The 16,575-nt window shown below is 46.2% G+C and overlaps 1 protein-coding gene across 1 annotated transcript in view; it reads right to left on the minus strand.

The window, feature by feature from the left end:
- BTRC (beta-transducin repeat containing E3 ubiquitin protein ligase) overlaps nt 1-16,575 on the minus strand; it is a 112,814-nt gene that overhangs the window by 61,932 nt on the left and 34,307 nt on the right. The window contains exon 4 of the mRNA XM_026050515.1: nt 5,140-5,217. Within this exon, the coding sequence (XP_025906300.1) occupies nt 5,140-5,217 (78 nt within the window). The remainder of the gene's footprint in view (nt 1-5,139; nt 5,218-16,575) is intronic.

Raw genomic sequence — 16,575 nt, forward strand, 5'->3', positions numbered from 1 at the left:
ATTTTTTTTTTTTTTTTTTTTAAATACAGCCAGGGTAATGCTAGACTTGTGCTGCTGCCTTCCCTTGCCTCTTGCCCCGCTGTGCAGAGCTCACCCTGCCCATCCTGACCAGCGTTAGCCCAACTTGGCTCCGGTATTTGTCCAATCCACATCTTGTCGGGATCGCAGTTCAAAAACCCCTCTGGATTCTATTTTTTTTTCCCTTCCTCCCTGACGGCTCCTCGCTGATTTAAAAACCCCTAAATCTCTCATTTTATAAGGCTCGTCATTAAGGGAAGATGGCAGCCGAGCGATTTTTCTTCCCATTGACAATTTGTGACACTTCTCCAGCAGCGCACAAGGTGTTGAAAACCTGGCAGCTGTTACCTCCCGGGATGAAGCTCCTTTTTTATCCTCCCTTGACAGTTTAACTCAATGGGTCAGCACCTTTAAAGACTGCAAAGTATCACTGAAGTGGATGGAGGCTTGAATTACTGCTCCCTCCCTAATCAATGTAAACCCTCACTGCAGGTGAAACTCTTCATCTATAGAGGTGCATGGGGGAGGAAAATGTAATGCCCTGAGCCAGATGGTTTTCATCCTGTTTTTTAAAGAAGAAAGGAACAAGCTAACAAGAGGACAGCCACTTTGTTAGCTTCTTGGCCTCTCTCATGGCTTTGGATCCCCGGGGTTCCAGCCACACAAGGGAAAGAATACAGAAAAACATAAACACTTAAAGAAATATAACTAGGGGGCTGGCAACATGCTGCTTTCAAAGAGTCGAGAGCCCTGTTCAGCACTTTATTTATCACTGCCCACGTTCTTGGGAGGGTAAGTGGACACGCACACAAAGGGCAAGGGGGAGCAGACACCACTTGCAATTTACTCAATTACAGAGGAATGCAGAAATGCAGCGGGRTGACAGATTCCTATTAGCACGGGGCCTGAAAGAGCCCAGTGGTCTTTCCGCCACGAGGCAGCATTTCCAGTGCAGCTTAAGGCTTTGGCACACCCTAAGTTCACTCTTTTTTTTAATGCACATTAARTGATAAGGAGAAATAGAAGTGATTTTTTTTTTCTCGGTTCATAACTAGGAGGTATTTCTATCAATTTCAAGAGGCTTTTCAACCAGCAACTCCTTCCTAGAAAGTATTTTTAGTATAAAAGAAGATATAAACTGGGTAACCTTGCAGGAAAGGTACTTCCCATCTGACCTGGCTCTCCACCAGAGGAGGAAAATCTGAACTACAAAATCCCCTCCGGGGTGAGGGAGGGAGCTGCAGGATCTCTACAACCTCCCCACTTTATAACCTTTCCCATACATTGCAAAGAGGGAACTAACTCCCCGGAGCAGAAGGGGTTTTGGAGAGCGTCAGGTTCCACCTGGAAGAGAGGCATCCTGCGAAGCAGGTGATGCCACCAAAGAGAAGGGAATTGAGGAGGGATTGCTACAGCTTTTTGCCYTCCTTAACTGCTTCACTTCAAGCTCTTGGGAGCAGACCAGGCCTGTCTGAAGCTCGAAGCAGCACCTYGAGCACGGTTTGGGTGCTACACGTTAATTCTACAAAGCGACCGCCAACCCACGTGGCCGAACACAGGCAGTATTCTGCGCTGTAACACTACCAGGGAAAATGCCATGGAAAAGGGCCTGTTCAAATGGGGAGAACACAGCGATTATTTTTCCCTGGACTTCCATCTGGAAGCTCTGCGGAGCGCCGGCAGAGCCCCGAGTGCTGCTCGCAGGGACGCTGCGGCCATCCCGCCGCCGCTGCCCCCTGCAAGGCTCCTCCGCGGGCGCTTCCCGGCAGAAGGAACCGCCGCAGCAAAAGGCCCTGCATTCCCGCTCGGCCYAAGGGGAGGCAGGGAGGGTTTCCAACCCAGCCGCATTGTGCCCGTCCTCTCCAAAAAGCAGCGGGGTAATCAAGTTCAGGGCAGCCCCGGACAGCTGCCCTGTGACCCGCGCACGCTGACCCCCCCCATTCATGGCTCCCCGTCGGCCCACGAGGGCAAGCTCCCRCCGAGTGACCACCACAATAGACACATGCGCGCCAACGATAATACGGCTCCTGCAAAAAACCAGATGGCACCGCAATAAATTTACAAATCTGCATTCATGGCCCTGTTTAAAACACCCAGGAGCTAAAAGGCTGCAGGGGCCCCCAGAGAGCTTCCCCRGCGCCGCTTCTAAAGGCCGCCTCTCTCCGCAAGACTATTGAGCTCGTGTTCTTCATAAATGAAGAATGGCGACGCAGCCCTTAAAATAACAAACGCCTGACCTAATCAATCTAGCGCTTGCGTCTAACGCTAAATGATAGGCACTGCAAACTAATTACGTTTTTTGGCAAGGAGGCTGAATTCAAATGGAAACACACAGGTTAAAAAGGCACTGAAGCATTTGCGAGCCCCTCTGAAAGGGCGGCGCGCACACGCACGCGCTCGCACCCAGGCCTTGGAACGGGAACCTGATTCAATAACTCATGCATTTATTTTTAAAATGAATCAGATTAGTCCCATGTGTGACCTGCCGGTCCATCTGTATGAGCCGGACTTAATGGGCACTCTTCTCACGCTTACTTCAGTTTGAAGTATGAGAGAGATAAATTTAGTTTAATTTTCAACAGATCAAGCTATCCATTTTCCAAATGGACCATCTGGATCAGCCTATTAAAATTAATTTATAACTTTGCAGTGTGAAAATTCGTTTGTTAGCTTAAATAAAGTTGCCAAAAACTTTTGCCACTTGTCATTGTTTTTCCTCAAGTCTGTTTTCATACTGTGATTTTCAGTTTAACCCCTCAAAATTTCAATTTGTCATATCAAGCCATCAGCAAGAACTGAGTATTTGCACCCTTACTTCAAACTGTCACAGCTCAGATCCTATCCCCATTCCAGCTAACAATGTCAATTATCTTTCCTGTTTCTTTTCCCAGTGCTAATCCCCGTCTCCTGCTTTGCTGCCCCTCACGTGTCTAAGAGCAGCCGTGTCTCCCACGTCCAGGAACGCAGCTCCACTTGCTGAGGCTTCTCAAGATGCCCTTCTACAAAAGCCATTTCGGCCAACAGAAAAATTACACTTCTCCTAGTGGAGATCCACAGCACTAAGTCATGCAGGTCTTCAGCCTGCTTGCAACTTTGGAACCTTGGTAACAACTACAACTTCTCATCACCTTCTGGTACGTCCAGACCTACCTGAGGCAACAGCTTTGGCAAAGGCTTCATGCCTGTGCAGCAAATGAAGCAAGACCAGCCAAGGCCCCTTATTTAAACTTCTTAGCTAAACCRTGCTCCCCTTGAAGCAGCCTGACATATCTCATCCTTCTCCTAAAGCTAAACCATCAGAAAAGAACTAAATGGGAGGACATTCTCACTGGAAGAACTACTTAGGTTAACAGACCTTTCCCTCTCTCCACATAGTCCATTCCTCCATGCTGGACGGTAGGTCCATGTTTCCCAATAAGGAAATTTTAAATCTTTCCAATACCGCTCCGCTCATTCATCAAGACAGGAGAAAGCACATGGCCGCGTGTGTCTGCATCCTGAACCTACAGCTGGAAAACTGACTGCTTCTTGCCAGCTGCTACAGGAAAAAGAAGTTCTTCCGAGCTTCCAAAAGGATCTGATAGCTTTTATTTATGTCTATATAAAAAACCCAAATTCTTTCTGCCAAAGACATAAAATTTTGGGTAACCATCTCCTGAAAGCTAGTCCTAAGGGTCTTGGCTTTAACACTCCAACTTGAACTTATTCACAATCACTGTTCTGAATGCCAAAGGTGCCACACAATGATTACAAGCCGCAAGGACTGTGTCCTGCATCTGTCATGACAAAGACTGGGCGCAGACAAAGATAGACAGTGTGATATAACATTTTAATAGCTAATCATTTTGCTGTATATCATGTCCGTATGAATTATTTCTGATAGGAAATATTTGGACAGTGCAGTTTTTCAGGTATACTCTTGATACCAGCTTTCCATGGACACTAAGAATATATTTGGAGGGTAACAGGTGAAGGAAAGAAACCCAACTCAAGAAATCACACCTTCTTGATCCTCATAATGTGGCTCACATGAACATTTGTTGCCTCCTTAGCCAACAGTCGTCAGGAAGGCACTGGTGGGATGAGAAGGCACACAAGACAGGTCACCATGGGGTTCCACTGGACCAGTAAGGTAATGCTAAGATAAATACATACATAAATAAAGTTTTCYGGTGTGTTGGACTCCTAAACACTTRATAACTTTATCCCTTTCTGCTGACTGTCACCTCTAAGACAGTACATCTTAAAGCAAGTCAGCTATAGGAACAGGCTATATCAAACAGATACTCTATCATGGGTTCTGACCCAATTTTGCTTAGAAATAGCAGCAGTGGGGCACTGTATTCCCACCCTACACCCCTGCCTGAGGCTCTCTCTCCTATAGCTGATGTCCAGCTTGTCAGGTGCTTCAATGTGTGGCCTAGGTGTTCACTTCTTCACCTTCATCAGTGGCTTTACTCTGATACATCAGGTAGCAAACATCAACAGCTGAGGAATGGACACGTATTTGCTTCTGCAGTGGGGACCTTCAGTATAAAAGTGATTCTTGATGAAATGGTTAGAAATTTGCTTTACTATATAAGAAGGACAAAGAGATATGTTTATTAACCTACCTTTTCTCCTTCTACCCAGTAATAATTAATATGAATTTAGAAGAAAAACCAGTTATTTTTCAGGTTATTAACCAAGACATGATCTTAGAAAATTCACCTTCAACAGTAGCGGAGAGCTTAACTGTTGTARAACCCTTGGAGATTCTTGAATGCACAATCTGAATCAGGGTAAAATGTTGAACAAAGAATCAAAGAAACAATTACAGAATAAAAGGGTGAAGAGGTCTTGATGAACAGCAAATGGAAAAAGGTAAAAATAGGAAGTCACTGGTGACTGCAGCACACAGAACAAATCTAGGTTTCCTTAGCAAGAAGCACCAGACTGCACCCGGGTGAAATCTCAGCCCACGTGCCTGCTTTCCCCAGGTGCAATGCAACTTTCTCAGGCTTCAAAGGASAGAAGGAAAGATTTCCAGGAGCACAAATCAGACTTTGGCTTCCAAAAGCATTTTAGGATTCAGGTAGCTTAGCAAGTTTTATTGCATTTTTAAAGAGACTGATCACATACCTGTCTAAGTGAATTCTTCTCGGGAATGATCTTCCTAGGGGGCTCGTCATTATTACAGTCTTCTCTCTCAGAAGAATTCTGTGAAAGAAAGTAAGCTTTAATTCAGTTCTCTCCCCTAATATTGCTCTGTAAGAAGAAAAGGAAAGGAAAATTTGTAGCTACAGAGGCTGCATTATTTTACACACACACACACACACACACACAGAGGAGGCTAACTTGTACTTCTAAGCCAAATGGCTAGTTCTGGCTGAGAAATAATTTCTTCTCCTCAACACATCAATGCTCCACCGTGCAAGTATGTATTACAGGAGCATTTGGGGGGATTTATACTGAAACCACCAGTAGTGGCCTCTCTGGAAAGGAGCATTRTGGTAACACTAAGGCTTCTCAACTCCCTATAATCACCACTCCAAACAGTGGACCTGTAGAAAATGAGACTGTTAATGGATGTACTTGGCCTCTATGCCTTACATTTTAACATGCCTAAATAATTAGTGGTAGAGAGTCTGCTAGACTGCCAGAAACACCTAGAAATTTTACTTAACTAAATGCTAGTGGGTGAGATGGTCAGGAAGTAGAGATTGGTGGGTTTTTTTCATTTATTTCTTTGTGGTTTTTATTTAATCTGTGCAGGGAGGTTTGATACCATGGCTGTGACTTATTCCAGCCCTGTGACTCCACACACACACACACACACACACACACACACACACACACACACACGTTTCCTTGACCTTTCCAGAGAAAGAGACACCAACAGGGAACTTAAACTACCACCTCCATAAAAAGTGCATCAGAAAGAGACGGGGATAGTACAGGAAAAACAATTGCAAAGGCCTTTCCAGGAAGGACACAGAAAGGGCACCAGGAGACTTTACTCCTGTTAACCTCCAGCAAGCGGCTCTGGAGCACGGCCTTCCCACACACAGGATCACCTTCCGTGCCAAGGGAGACCTCCAAAATCAGTTGACTACCACAGTATTCCAAGCCCCAGGCCACATTCCCACACATTCAGTAGTAAGTAATAAAACAGGTTTTAGAGAGAGACATGGAAAGGGCTSAGAGAGAGCTCTGCCAGGAAAAGTGGGGTTCCTGCTCGGTGCGGGCAAGCTCAGGAGCAGGGATTTCACGGGGCAGGTTTGCACCCTGTACTTGTCCGTCCTCACAGAATCATTAAGGTTGGAAGGGACCTCTGGAGATCATCTAGTCCAACACCCCTGCTCCAGCAGGGACACCTAGAGCACATGGCACATCCAGGTGAAAACCTCCGGAGAAGGAGCCTCCACAACCTCTCTGGGYAGCCTGTGCCAGGGCTCTGTCACCCTCACAGGAAAGAAGTTCCTCCTCACATGCAGATGGAACTTCCTATATTTCAACTTGTTTCCACTGCCCCTTGTCCTATCATGGGCCACCACTGAGAAGAGCTTGGCCCCTTGCTCCCTACATTCCCCCTTCAGGTACTYACACACATCCATCAGATCTCCCCTCAACYTTCTCTTCTCCAAGGAAGACAGGCCCAGCTCATTCATTTTTTCCTTTTTTCTCACTGCCCCAAGCACCTGCTGTGGGGCAGGGTGCTGCTCTGGGCAGTTCCTCGCTGTGCGCAGATGCTCAGGGCAGCACCCCACATGTGGAGGTGCTCGGGGCAGCTCCCACGTCCACGGCCCTCACGAACGGCAGGAGAAGGCACAACCCGGAGGTCAAGCAGGGGCAGCAGCCGCAGGTGAAAAACAGCAAACGAGGGGGAGAAAAAAAGCCACCAAGATGCCATAAATTGGCCCTGAGGAGCCGGTGTAAATCAAGCCCTGCAGACCAAACAGCTTTTTTTTTCTTTTTTTTTCTTTTTTTTTTAAGATATAGAACTCGCAGGGCACCATGACATCTGGGATGCTGTAACCAGGGTTTTATAATGGAAATCAATCCTAAACAGGCCTGATAAATCGCCGAGAGGGGCACGCTTTTAAAAGTTTTCATAGGAGGCCTCAGCCAAAGACCAAGTTATTACATTAAATCTGGCTCAGAAAGGAGAGCGATCGTAAAATCATATAAGCTAGGCCCACATATCTGCAAAAAGGAAGGTCAAACATAAAAGCTGCTCTGTTCTTCCCATGAAATACAGTTTAGTAAGYGGTTAATTCCAGCAAGGCTTTCAATTTTGTGCTTTGGAGGAAAAAAGATCAAGTGCAAGAGGCATAAGACTTAGAGACAAATACGATGCACTGCAGGAAACACATTTTGTTCTTGTGGAGGGGCAGGGGGCTACTTACCACTTCTGGCTGCATTTCCAGCATTCATCTCCTTCCCTACAACCGGCAAAATGATGCCCCCTTCCAAACACCCCTTCCCCAAAGAGAGAAACCTTGCCTTTTACTGCCYTTGCAAAGCCTTTAAGGATCCCCTCCCTCCAAACACGGCCAAAAGCAGGAAAAGCAGCGCACCGACGGCAAGCTGTCAGCCCTTAGTTTGAAATTCCTGGCTAAAACACCACGTCGTCCCCTTTTTATTTCCTTGAAGCCGAGCATCTCGAGCGGAGGACCATTTTGCATTCATTAGCTTTAGAGGTGGCAAGGCTAAGAGGTTGGCTGAACAAAGAGCAGACAAAGAGTGCCAAGTGCATATGGTGCTTCCCAGCTTGGCGCCTCTCCCTTCCCCGCACCGAGGCGGCGGCTCCATTACCACGGAGCGTTGCTCCGGCACTTCTGCAGGCAAGAAGGTCCCGCTCGGTGAGGACGGGATGACCGGAGAGCCTCGTGCTTAAGGACACGCACAGATGTCGGCAGCTCCYGCTTGTTTCTCAGGCATAGGGAAGGCAGCGGGTGTGAGACCCTGCATATTTGGGGACAAACAGGAACCGTGTGKGAGCACGTGGAGCTGGACAAGGCCATGGGAAGAGCACAACGTACCTGAGTGAAACTATAGATCTGTAAATCCCTCCTTGCGGAAGGAGGGATAAAGGCGGGAGGTGAGAGCAAGGTCTGCTGGGGCAGGACGCTGCTCYGGGCTGCAGGAGGCGCAGACAAAGGCGGGCGCCGCTCCGAGCACCCTCTCGTGGCTACCGAAACACATGTCTCGGGCACGGYGCTAGGAAGCGGCAGTTGGTATCCAGACGGCAGCGGGGATACGCACCGGGAATGCTAATAGCTCCAGCGATTGCACTTGATGCGTCGTAAAGGAAGGAGGACGTTTGTCAGGATGAAAGTGCACCCTAAAAGCAGGTGTGGCCGGAAAACCATCCGACCTCCCTCTGCTTAGAGCAGTTCCAAGAGCCTGCAGGCACGTGGCAATCCYGACAGAAGCGCTCGCTCGCTCTCGTGTGCCGCGGTGCCTCCTTGCAAACAGCACCGGCCGAGCGAGATAAGACGGGAAGCCCCAAAGCCCACAAAACACCGAGGGGTCAACCTTGGTGAGACAACAACCCGCCCCCAGCCTCCCCATGTTCCACACACCGGGAATATTTTGGGTATTTTTTTTTTTCATTTGGCCAAGGTCACACAATGACAYTGGAAATGTGGGGAAGAGAAGGGAGGAAACCCAACCTCACATTTCCTGTGACCTTCAAAATTTCTCCCTAGCAAGAGGCTCCCGTCAAAGGGACTCGCCCGCCCTAGTTTATTTTCCCTAAAATGGCTACAGTCTATAATGAGGCCCCTTTAAATCTGCTTTGCATTTAAAACTTCCGCCTGTAATTAACAGAGTGTAATTCTAGGGCAGGTYGTCTTAAAGACCAGCACAAAATCCTGACTATTTAATTCTCCCCATGCAGCCTCCTCTATCAGGGTGCACCCCACACTACGCTGCGTACGAACCCCCCAGACTGCAGCATTCGATGCGAGGCGACACACGGKATTTCGCTTGCACGGGCCCAGCAAAACACTGCTGGGAATGATATAACACAGGGATAAATACAACCCCAGGAACCCCAACTGGACGGAGCCACCTCCAGACCCGCCTCGCTCGTCGTGCTGGAGATGAAAGCGCTGCCAAGCGGGCCGGCTTGCTTTGGTGCTGACCTGCCCAGCACTAATTATAAAGCAGGGCAGATGCAGCCCCGGTCCGAGTGCAGGGAAGGGGGGGCGGGGAAGCACCGGGTGTCTCTGCGAAGAGCACAACTATTTTTTATGCTTTCAAATTCTTAATCCTGTTTGGAGCTGTCAGTGGGGGTTAATGGAAGCCTTGGATAGGAGAATTCCAATCTGGTTGGCAGATGGATAGGTTGGTTATAGCTGCATAACTATGTCTTGCCTGCAGGCACAATTCAGAACACTGTTAAAGCAATATAAAGTCTCTGTCAAGCTGAACCATTTGGATCAGTAGCAAGGAGAAATAATAATAAAAAAAGGAGTTCATTTCTGGGCCTTGCGCGTTTATGCTAGTATGCAGAAACTGATTAATTGTCATCGTATGCTGGTCTGCTCTACCTCCGATTTCTACTTCTGGAGTAGATTTTGCATGCTAATATAATCATTCTCCCTCTTGAGACATTAGCAAATAATCAAATGAAAAACAGGATCATAATTTACTGAGATTCGGGCAATTCTCTATGCAAATTTGACTTGTTATTGCTGCTGCCTCGTTAATCTGAATGCCTTTGACAAACTCCTTTGATTTATGAACTCATGACAACTCCAATGTGTATATATTTTGCTAGATTGACATTATCATTAAGAGTGGGTGGACTGAGCTCCCATGAATGGCTGATTTTATTCGCTGGTGTCTGCTGCTCAACAGCTGAGCATCTCCTTCGCACAAAGCCCCTGAGCGCCAGGCTCTTCCCATCTACCCATCCATTCATCATCTCGATGTTAATTGGCCCAGGCTTTAAGCAAATTTTCAACACGATTTAAAGGCACGATGACACTGATTACTGACCCTCTGCCATACGGTGCCTATTGATTAACCTGACAGAGATGATGAGCTTGAGGGGAACTAGGTGCGTGCGGACCTCAGGGGGAAAAAAAAATATATATATATATATATATATTGTTTATGCAGGCAAAACACTTGTCATTATCCCAAAGGCCAGAATTTGTGCTGCACCGGCCCTTAAAACACACTCTTGCTTTCAACACCTGCATCCAATACAGAAAGCGCTTGCTTGCTGGGGAAAAACGATTACAAATTTGATGTCATGTGCAGTCTGTATTTTAATCGAGTTCCCTGATAAATAGAGGCCCTCGAGGCAACGGGGCTCGCTCGAGCCGCTGCGCGCCGGCGCTGGCACAAGCCGGGGCAGGGGGTGTTTTTAGTGCCACCAGCTCCTCCAGTTGCATGCGGGAAACCTACCTGGGCAGCGCAGGTCCCTAAGCAAATAATGCAGCGGGAATACGGCGTCCGAACAGCTCCAGAGGAGTAAATGAGTCAAGGGCAACCCAGATGCCAGATGTAGCTGTCCGGGTATTTCTACAGCCACATGAAAATAGCTGGTTTAATCCAAACCAGTGAAGGGCGTGTTTCCCCTTCGCCCGTGCAAACTGTTGACACAACCTGCTCCTCAAACCTCCCCGGTGCACTGGCTGAACACAAGGTTTTAATCAGAGCTCGCCAGTAACYGACCACCTCTTTCAGGCTCCTTGAAGGGGCCACAAAGCACTGGCTTGGCCGCGTCGGGGACGGCGGGCAGCCGCCGCGGCCCCGCTGAATAAAGCCAGGACATCAGCATTCTGCTTGCAGACCAGGGCTATATAAGAGGAAAATAAAGCAGAAGGGCCGTTTAACCCCTGGCCAGCCCCAGGTTAAGTTTGTCACTCAATGCACAATGTTCTTTCCAAAGGCAAGCCAGCAGCTTGGCAGCAGTTGAGAGGTTTCTTCCATCTAATCTGTTTGGGTTTGGTTTTTTTTTGCTTTTTGTTGCCCCAAGATGCCACCAAGTCAGTTTTCTTCCAGGCTGCATTAACCGAGGGCAAGAAATGGGCTGAGGAAACGCTGGGTAAAACTGTGGGGAAATCAGCTGCGATTGCCCCATGTCCAGATCAACCAGGCTGGATTGAGAGACAGCGAGACAACAGTCGGAGAGGGAGAGGATCGCAGGGAGGGGGGGGTCTATACGTGGAAATAAGCGCCCGTCTAAGGCCGCCGACGCACATAAGCTTTACGTTCCCTTTCCAATAACCTTTGCAAGTGATAGATGAGCCCCTGCCTGTTGTTATCGTTAAGGGACTGTCAGCCTCCTGATTTTATAAATGCTGTCTGTCAGTTTATAAATATCTCGGCCATTTCAAACGCCGCGAGGATGAATCCTGGCACAGCCAATGTCAGGCTGAAAGGGGTATTATCAGTAAAAAAAAGAAAGAAAAAATATAGGCTTAAACATCCATTAAATCACTTACTAGTAGTTTCTCCTTTCTCTCCTCTCAACACCTAAAACACTTTAATTCAGGCTGATTTGGTCACTCCACTCTATTAAACTAGTCCTCTGCACTGGCTAATGCACTTTGAGGAAAAACAAGTAAGAAAACAGCAAGTTTGAAGGCAATTCTCTCTCTGCTCAGCAGATAAAACAAAAATGACAGCTGTAACACACAGGGAGATCCACAGCAATGAAAATGCAGAGATAAATATTAGACCCCATTCCTCTTTGGCATTTGCCGCTCCGAACGTTCACGGAGATGAGATCCTTTCGGAGAGCACCATAAATTGCACCGTGCGGGCACAAGGGGGTGACTTCAGCACGGACCAAGGCCCGGACGAGCTTCCCAGCTCTTGCAAGTTTAAAGTTAAACGGTACTTTTGCAAGGGGTTTACCTCCAAGCACTCAAATGAGAGCAAGCAGAGAAACTGCAGCCTGCAGAGCAGCAACTGATACCGGAAAAGCAAAGAAAACTGGAATAAATTAAAGGGAATAACTCAAATATTTGTTCAGTGCTTGCCTTCTAGGCTGCCATGCCCATGTGCACCATGATGCTGGAGTTACCTGGATAGAAATCTGTGTCCTCCCCTGCTCCAATCAATCTAGAAACTTTTCATGACAGCGCCTTTCTTTTGGCATTCACGCAGTGCCTAAAGAMACAGAGCTCAGAGCCCCATGACCAAGCAGCTTGGCTGTCGGTGCTCAACTAAACACCAAAACGGAAGCTGAGACAGCAAAAACGGGACAACACCATCCCCCTGAGCAGCGCCACCCCGACCTGGTTTGGTTTGCATCTCTGCTAGCACAGGCCACAGCAACAACAGTCCCAACAAACCCCTTTCTACTTTTAAGCCTGTAAAATGAATCCTGCACCTTCTTCTGTCTTCTTCACTCAAATAACAACTTGCAGATTAGAAAAAAGAAATACGTATTTTCAAAATAATAAGCCCGGAAACTGGAAATTCCTGGCATCCAGAGAAGTTTCACATCAAGTTRATTTAACTTTCTAATTATTGGTCTGTTAGAAAGTCTAAGTTAAAGGTGTGGGGAGTCTTAGAGTCACAGAAGAACAGTGAATTCAGCTTAATCCTTACACTTCAAAAGCCAGGACACAGATAAGGTGAATGGCCATATTTTAAAGAGTGGAAATCTTACTTATAGGTAGGAAATGAACAAAAACCCAGATGCTGGAAACAAGCCATGCAGGGATATTCGAAACATCGAGATTTGCTTCGTAGTCATTTCTCAAGCACTTCACAGACATTTCTCTCTGTGAGAGAGAGAGAGAGACAAAATACAGCTAATGAGAACAGCCTTTTCACATTCCCTGGGAAGCAGCCCTGCTTAACATTTCTGTTCTGTGAATTTGAGAGAGTCAGCAGTGGTAAATTCGTTTTTAATATTCAAGCTTTCAAGCCTGGCAAGCTAGCTGGCCAATGGCCCTTCCTACTCCAATGTTTGTTGGTGCCTTATTTACACAAGCATTACATCCGGAGAGCCTTTGAATATAATTTCACGTGGATTAAGGGAAGAACATTTGCTTCTGCTAATCAGGACATCTGGTTATTTTTGTAACTCACAGACATCTGCATTAGGCAGCTCGACTTCCCCATCCTTCATCGCAAGGTTAGAGCGCAAGAAGCCTTAAGGACCTCGAGTTGAATTTTATTGCTCRGATTTTTTCACAGCCAGGTCTGCTTCGGAATTTCTTTTCCTAAATAACACAAATCGATCAGTACCTTCCCAGGTATGCATATGTTTTTATAGCTAGCACTTTCTATGCATGGTTTTATAGCGTACATCTTGTACTCCAAGCTTTTATAGTACTTCAAAACTAGCTACATCTATTTGAGGAGCAGAAAGCCCATATTCCGCAAATGCAGAGATGAAAACAACCAATTAACTGTATAATACGCATAATATGGGTATTTATTTCTAAAAAACTCAACAGGGCAACTTACGTAGGGCTGATGTCAGGGCTTGTTCTGAATCCTATTATCACTGCACTTTAGTTTGCTTCATACTAGTGAATTATCCCACACATCTGCTCCTGACACTGAACAAAAAAGTATTCTTCTTTTTCTGTTCGCTAGGACAACCTTAATGATTTCACCAATCTTTGGAATTCTCGTTCAAATTCCCCATCAAACAATTTCAGCAGAGGTTARTTTGTCTCCAAGACTGCAGGCTTCTGCCACACATACTTCAGGAAGACGGATTTTGCATGGCACGGAAGCCTTTTAAAGGAGCGAATGGAAGAACAGAATCAATCACTGCTTGGCTCTCGCTTCCTTGTTGGGTTAATTTTGCTACATTCCTTTCACACAAATTCATTTTCAACACTCGGATCAGGGTTGAATTGCTGGATTTGGGAATTATTCACTTCCATTATCAGTTTGCAGGCTTGCTCCTCTATCCCTGCAATGGATCAAGGCTTTTCATCTCTGCTGATAMAGCTCAGAATCAGATGTTTTCTTAATTTTTCCCCACATGCACGGAGGAGGGAAAAAAAATCCCCTTTTACATTTTTACCAAYATAAAATATATATAAATAACAAAATAAAATATACTTCTAGCACTAACAAGAGTTAGCAAGAGCCAACAAGTCTTAGGGAAGCTTTCTTAAAAAGAAACTTTTTATTTAAAGGATTATTATTATTATTATTCTCTAGATAAAGATTAACATTCTTTATACAGCATTTATTACAGCTTCACCTGCACAGGAACTGCAAACAWTCTGATAAATGAGCTGCACGACTGCTTAGCTCTGCTGCAGACTTCCAGTTTTTTCTTGGGGTACTATTTTCTAACTTTTTGAAGCTATTTCCATCAAAAGACAAATACAGTCTCGTCTGTCCCATATAAATTCCCATGCTCAGCCATCTCCAATAGTTAATATTTTAATCTTTCCTCAAATTCTTCTCTTTTGAGCTTTCCTGTCAAGCAAAGACCTCTGCTAGTGATTACAACCATTGTCCAAACATCTAAATTCAACCAGCCTGCAAGAACATGCGAGTCTAAACGCGAACCAGCCCTCCATTCAATAAAGTGAACAAATAATATAATCTTCTAATAAAAGAATGTGAAATTATGGATTAGTTGCTGGCTGTTATGACACTTGGCCTGCAAGCACCGCAGCCTTGTAACAACAGCTGCCACCCAAGGAACAAACCCCTGGGTCATGGCGATTTGGCTACGCCGAACGGCGGCACCGCCGCAGCCCCTTCTGCAACATTTCAATTTAAAAGCCCATCACAAAATAATTCCCACTCTGAAAGCGCCTTTTCTCGAGCTACAGCAAGGAGGTACAAAAAAATGTCACTGCAAATCTCATTGCCCTGGGTGAGGATGRAGAGCCGGACCTGCTATGGAGCCCATCACGCAAGGGGGGTAATCAAGCACTCAGAGGATGAAAGATAGGGGTTTGTGTGTGTGTGTGCGGCGGCTCGGCTTCAGATACCTCGGGGCTAGCAAATATTTTGCTCCTATAGGAAATTACAGCGCTCTAGATCAACAGCTACTGAGACCTGCTCTTTGCAGTTTTGCTAGACCATGAATGGCTTATTAAACCTGCAACTGATCTGTTTTAGTTAACTTCGTGGTGGAGAGGGGGCCAGGAAAACAAAATGTACTTAAATGCTGATTTTTTTTTTCCCAGGCTGAATGCCTTTCATCCAATAAGACATTCAAAGCAGTGACCCAGCAAATGGATTGAAAAAGCAATCTTCCGTCTCAGTGCCACATTATCATTCCTATTCAGTATTCTCGGTGAGATATCTCAATCAGCTGGATGTGTGTGTAAGTGACAGCGCAGCCCATTGCTGGGTTAATTAAACATTTGACTTTAACACCCTCCCCGTCATTAAGCAAATAAAAACAGATAATTCAAACTGCACTTCATCCACGGGGTACACAACATACATGTCAAAATTAAGAGAGTCCAAGGCCCTCAGGGAGTTCTACTCGGGGAGGTAATCAGTTTAAATCTTATCTGGTTTATCAATTATTCTATTGATTAAAGCCGGGTGATTATACAAAACTCCTTCTTGCCACATGGGATACATGTCAGCAGAGCAGGACAACACAGGGAGGTTCAAAAACGATTTAAAGAAGAGACAGACAGATGAATAACAGTCTATTAGTACATGGCAGCAATCCATAGATGGGAAACCTGATTTTTCTTTTTAAGCAAATGAATTAAAGTCCTTCCAAATCAGGGTGCCAATGTTGCTACTTCATCTCCTTTAAAATCAGATTTATATATTGAAAGGACAAGCCTTCTTGGTTTTAAACAGCTGGGCTCTTTCCTGGCATTTGAGTCATGTTTTATTGATAGTGATCCTGGGGCATGACAAAGACACCACCACACGCGAGATATTCCAGACTTTAAAGGCATTACAATTACTCCAAAAACTGGGTGGAAGAGACACTCTCAGTACCCTGGATTCTCGCACACACCCACAATAGTATACTATGAAAATTACTGTATTTTTAATCATTAAGTGTCACAACAAGTCCCAGACTAAAAAATAAAAAATAAAAAACGTGCGCTTGAGGTTCGGAGGCTTTTGTCTTGCAGCCCTCCAAAGTGAGGCATCAGCATCACCCACTGCAAGCTGCCCCAAGCACAGCCACTCTGCCTCACACACCTGCCCGCAATGCCACTACAGCGTCTTTATTACAACTCCTCTTCCACAGAGGCAGGGGACACGAAGCAGCTTCAGCTCCAGTTCGTGCTTCCCGATGAATASAGACTCAGGAAAACACCAGGTCCCTTCCAGCCTTTGTCTCACCTTCCCCATCTCCCCAGAATCATTTCGCTGCAACTTTTACTCTATCATACAAGGACAACAGTTARATGGGGAGCCCCAACCCTTCGCTTGCCAATGCTGTTGAAGTTGCAGTGCTAGAAACGGTAAGAACCAAGGGCAGCTACGAGGCAGGCCCCAGGTGTCGGATGCTCTTGCCCTTCACCTTCAGGAAGGGATTTTAGGCCACTATATATTGACACTGCCTGGGCATCCAACCATACCTCAGCCTCTGCTCCGCACATCCCTCTTTTTCTTGGGAAGCTGGAAAACCTGCATTAG

This window comes from Nothoprocta perdicaria, unplaced genomic scaffold (assembly GCF_003342845.1).
Source record: "Nothoprocta perdicaria isolate Ctin4 unplaced genomic scaffold, notPer1 scaffold_7, whole genome shotgun sequence".
Classification (NCBI taxonomy): Eukaryota; Metazoa; Chordata; class Aves; order Tinamiformes; family Tinamidae; genus Nothoprocta; species Nothoprocta perdicaria.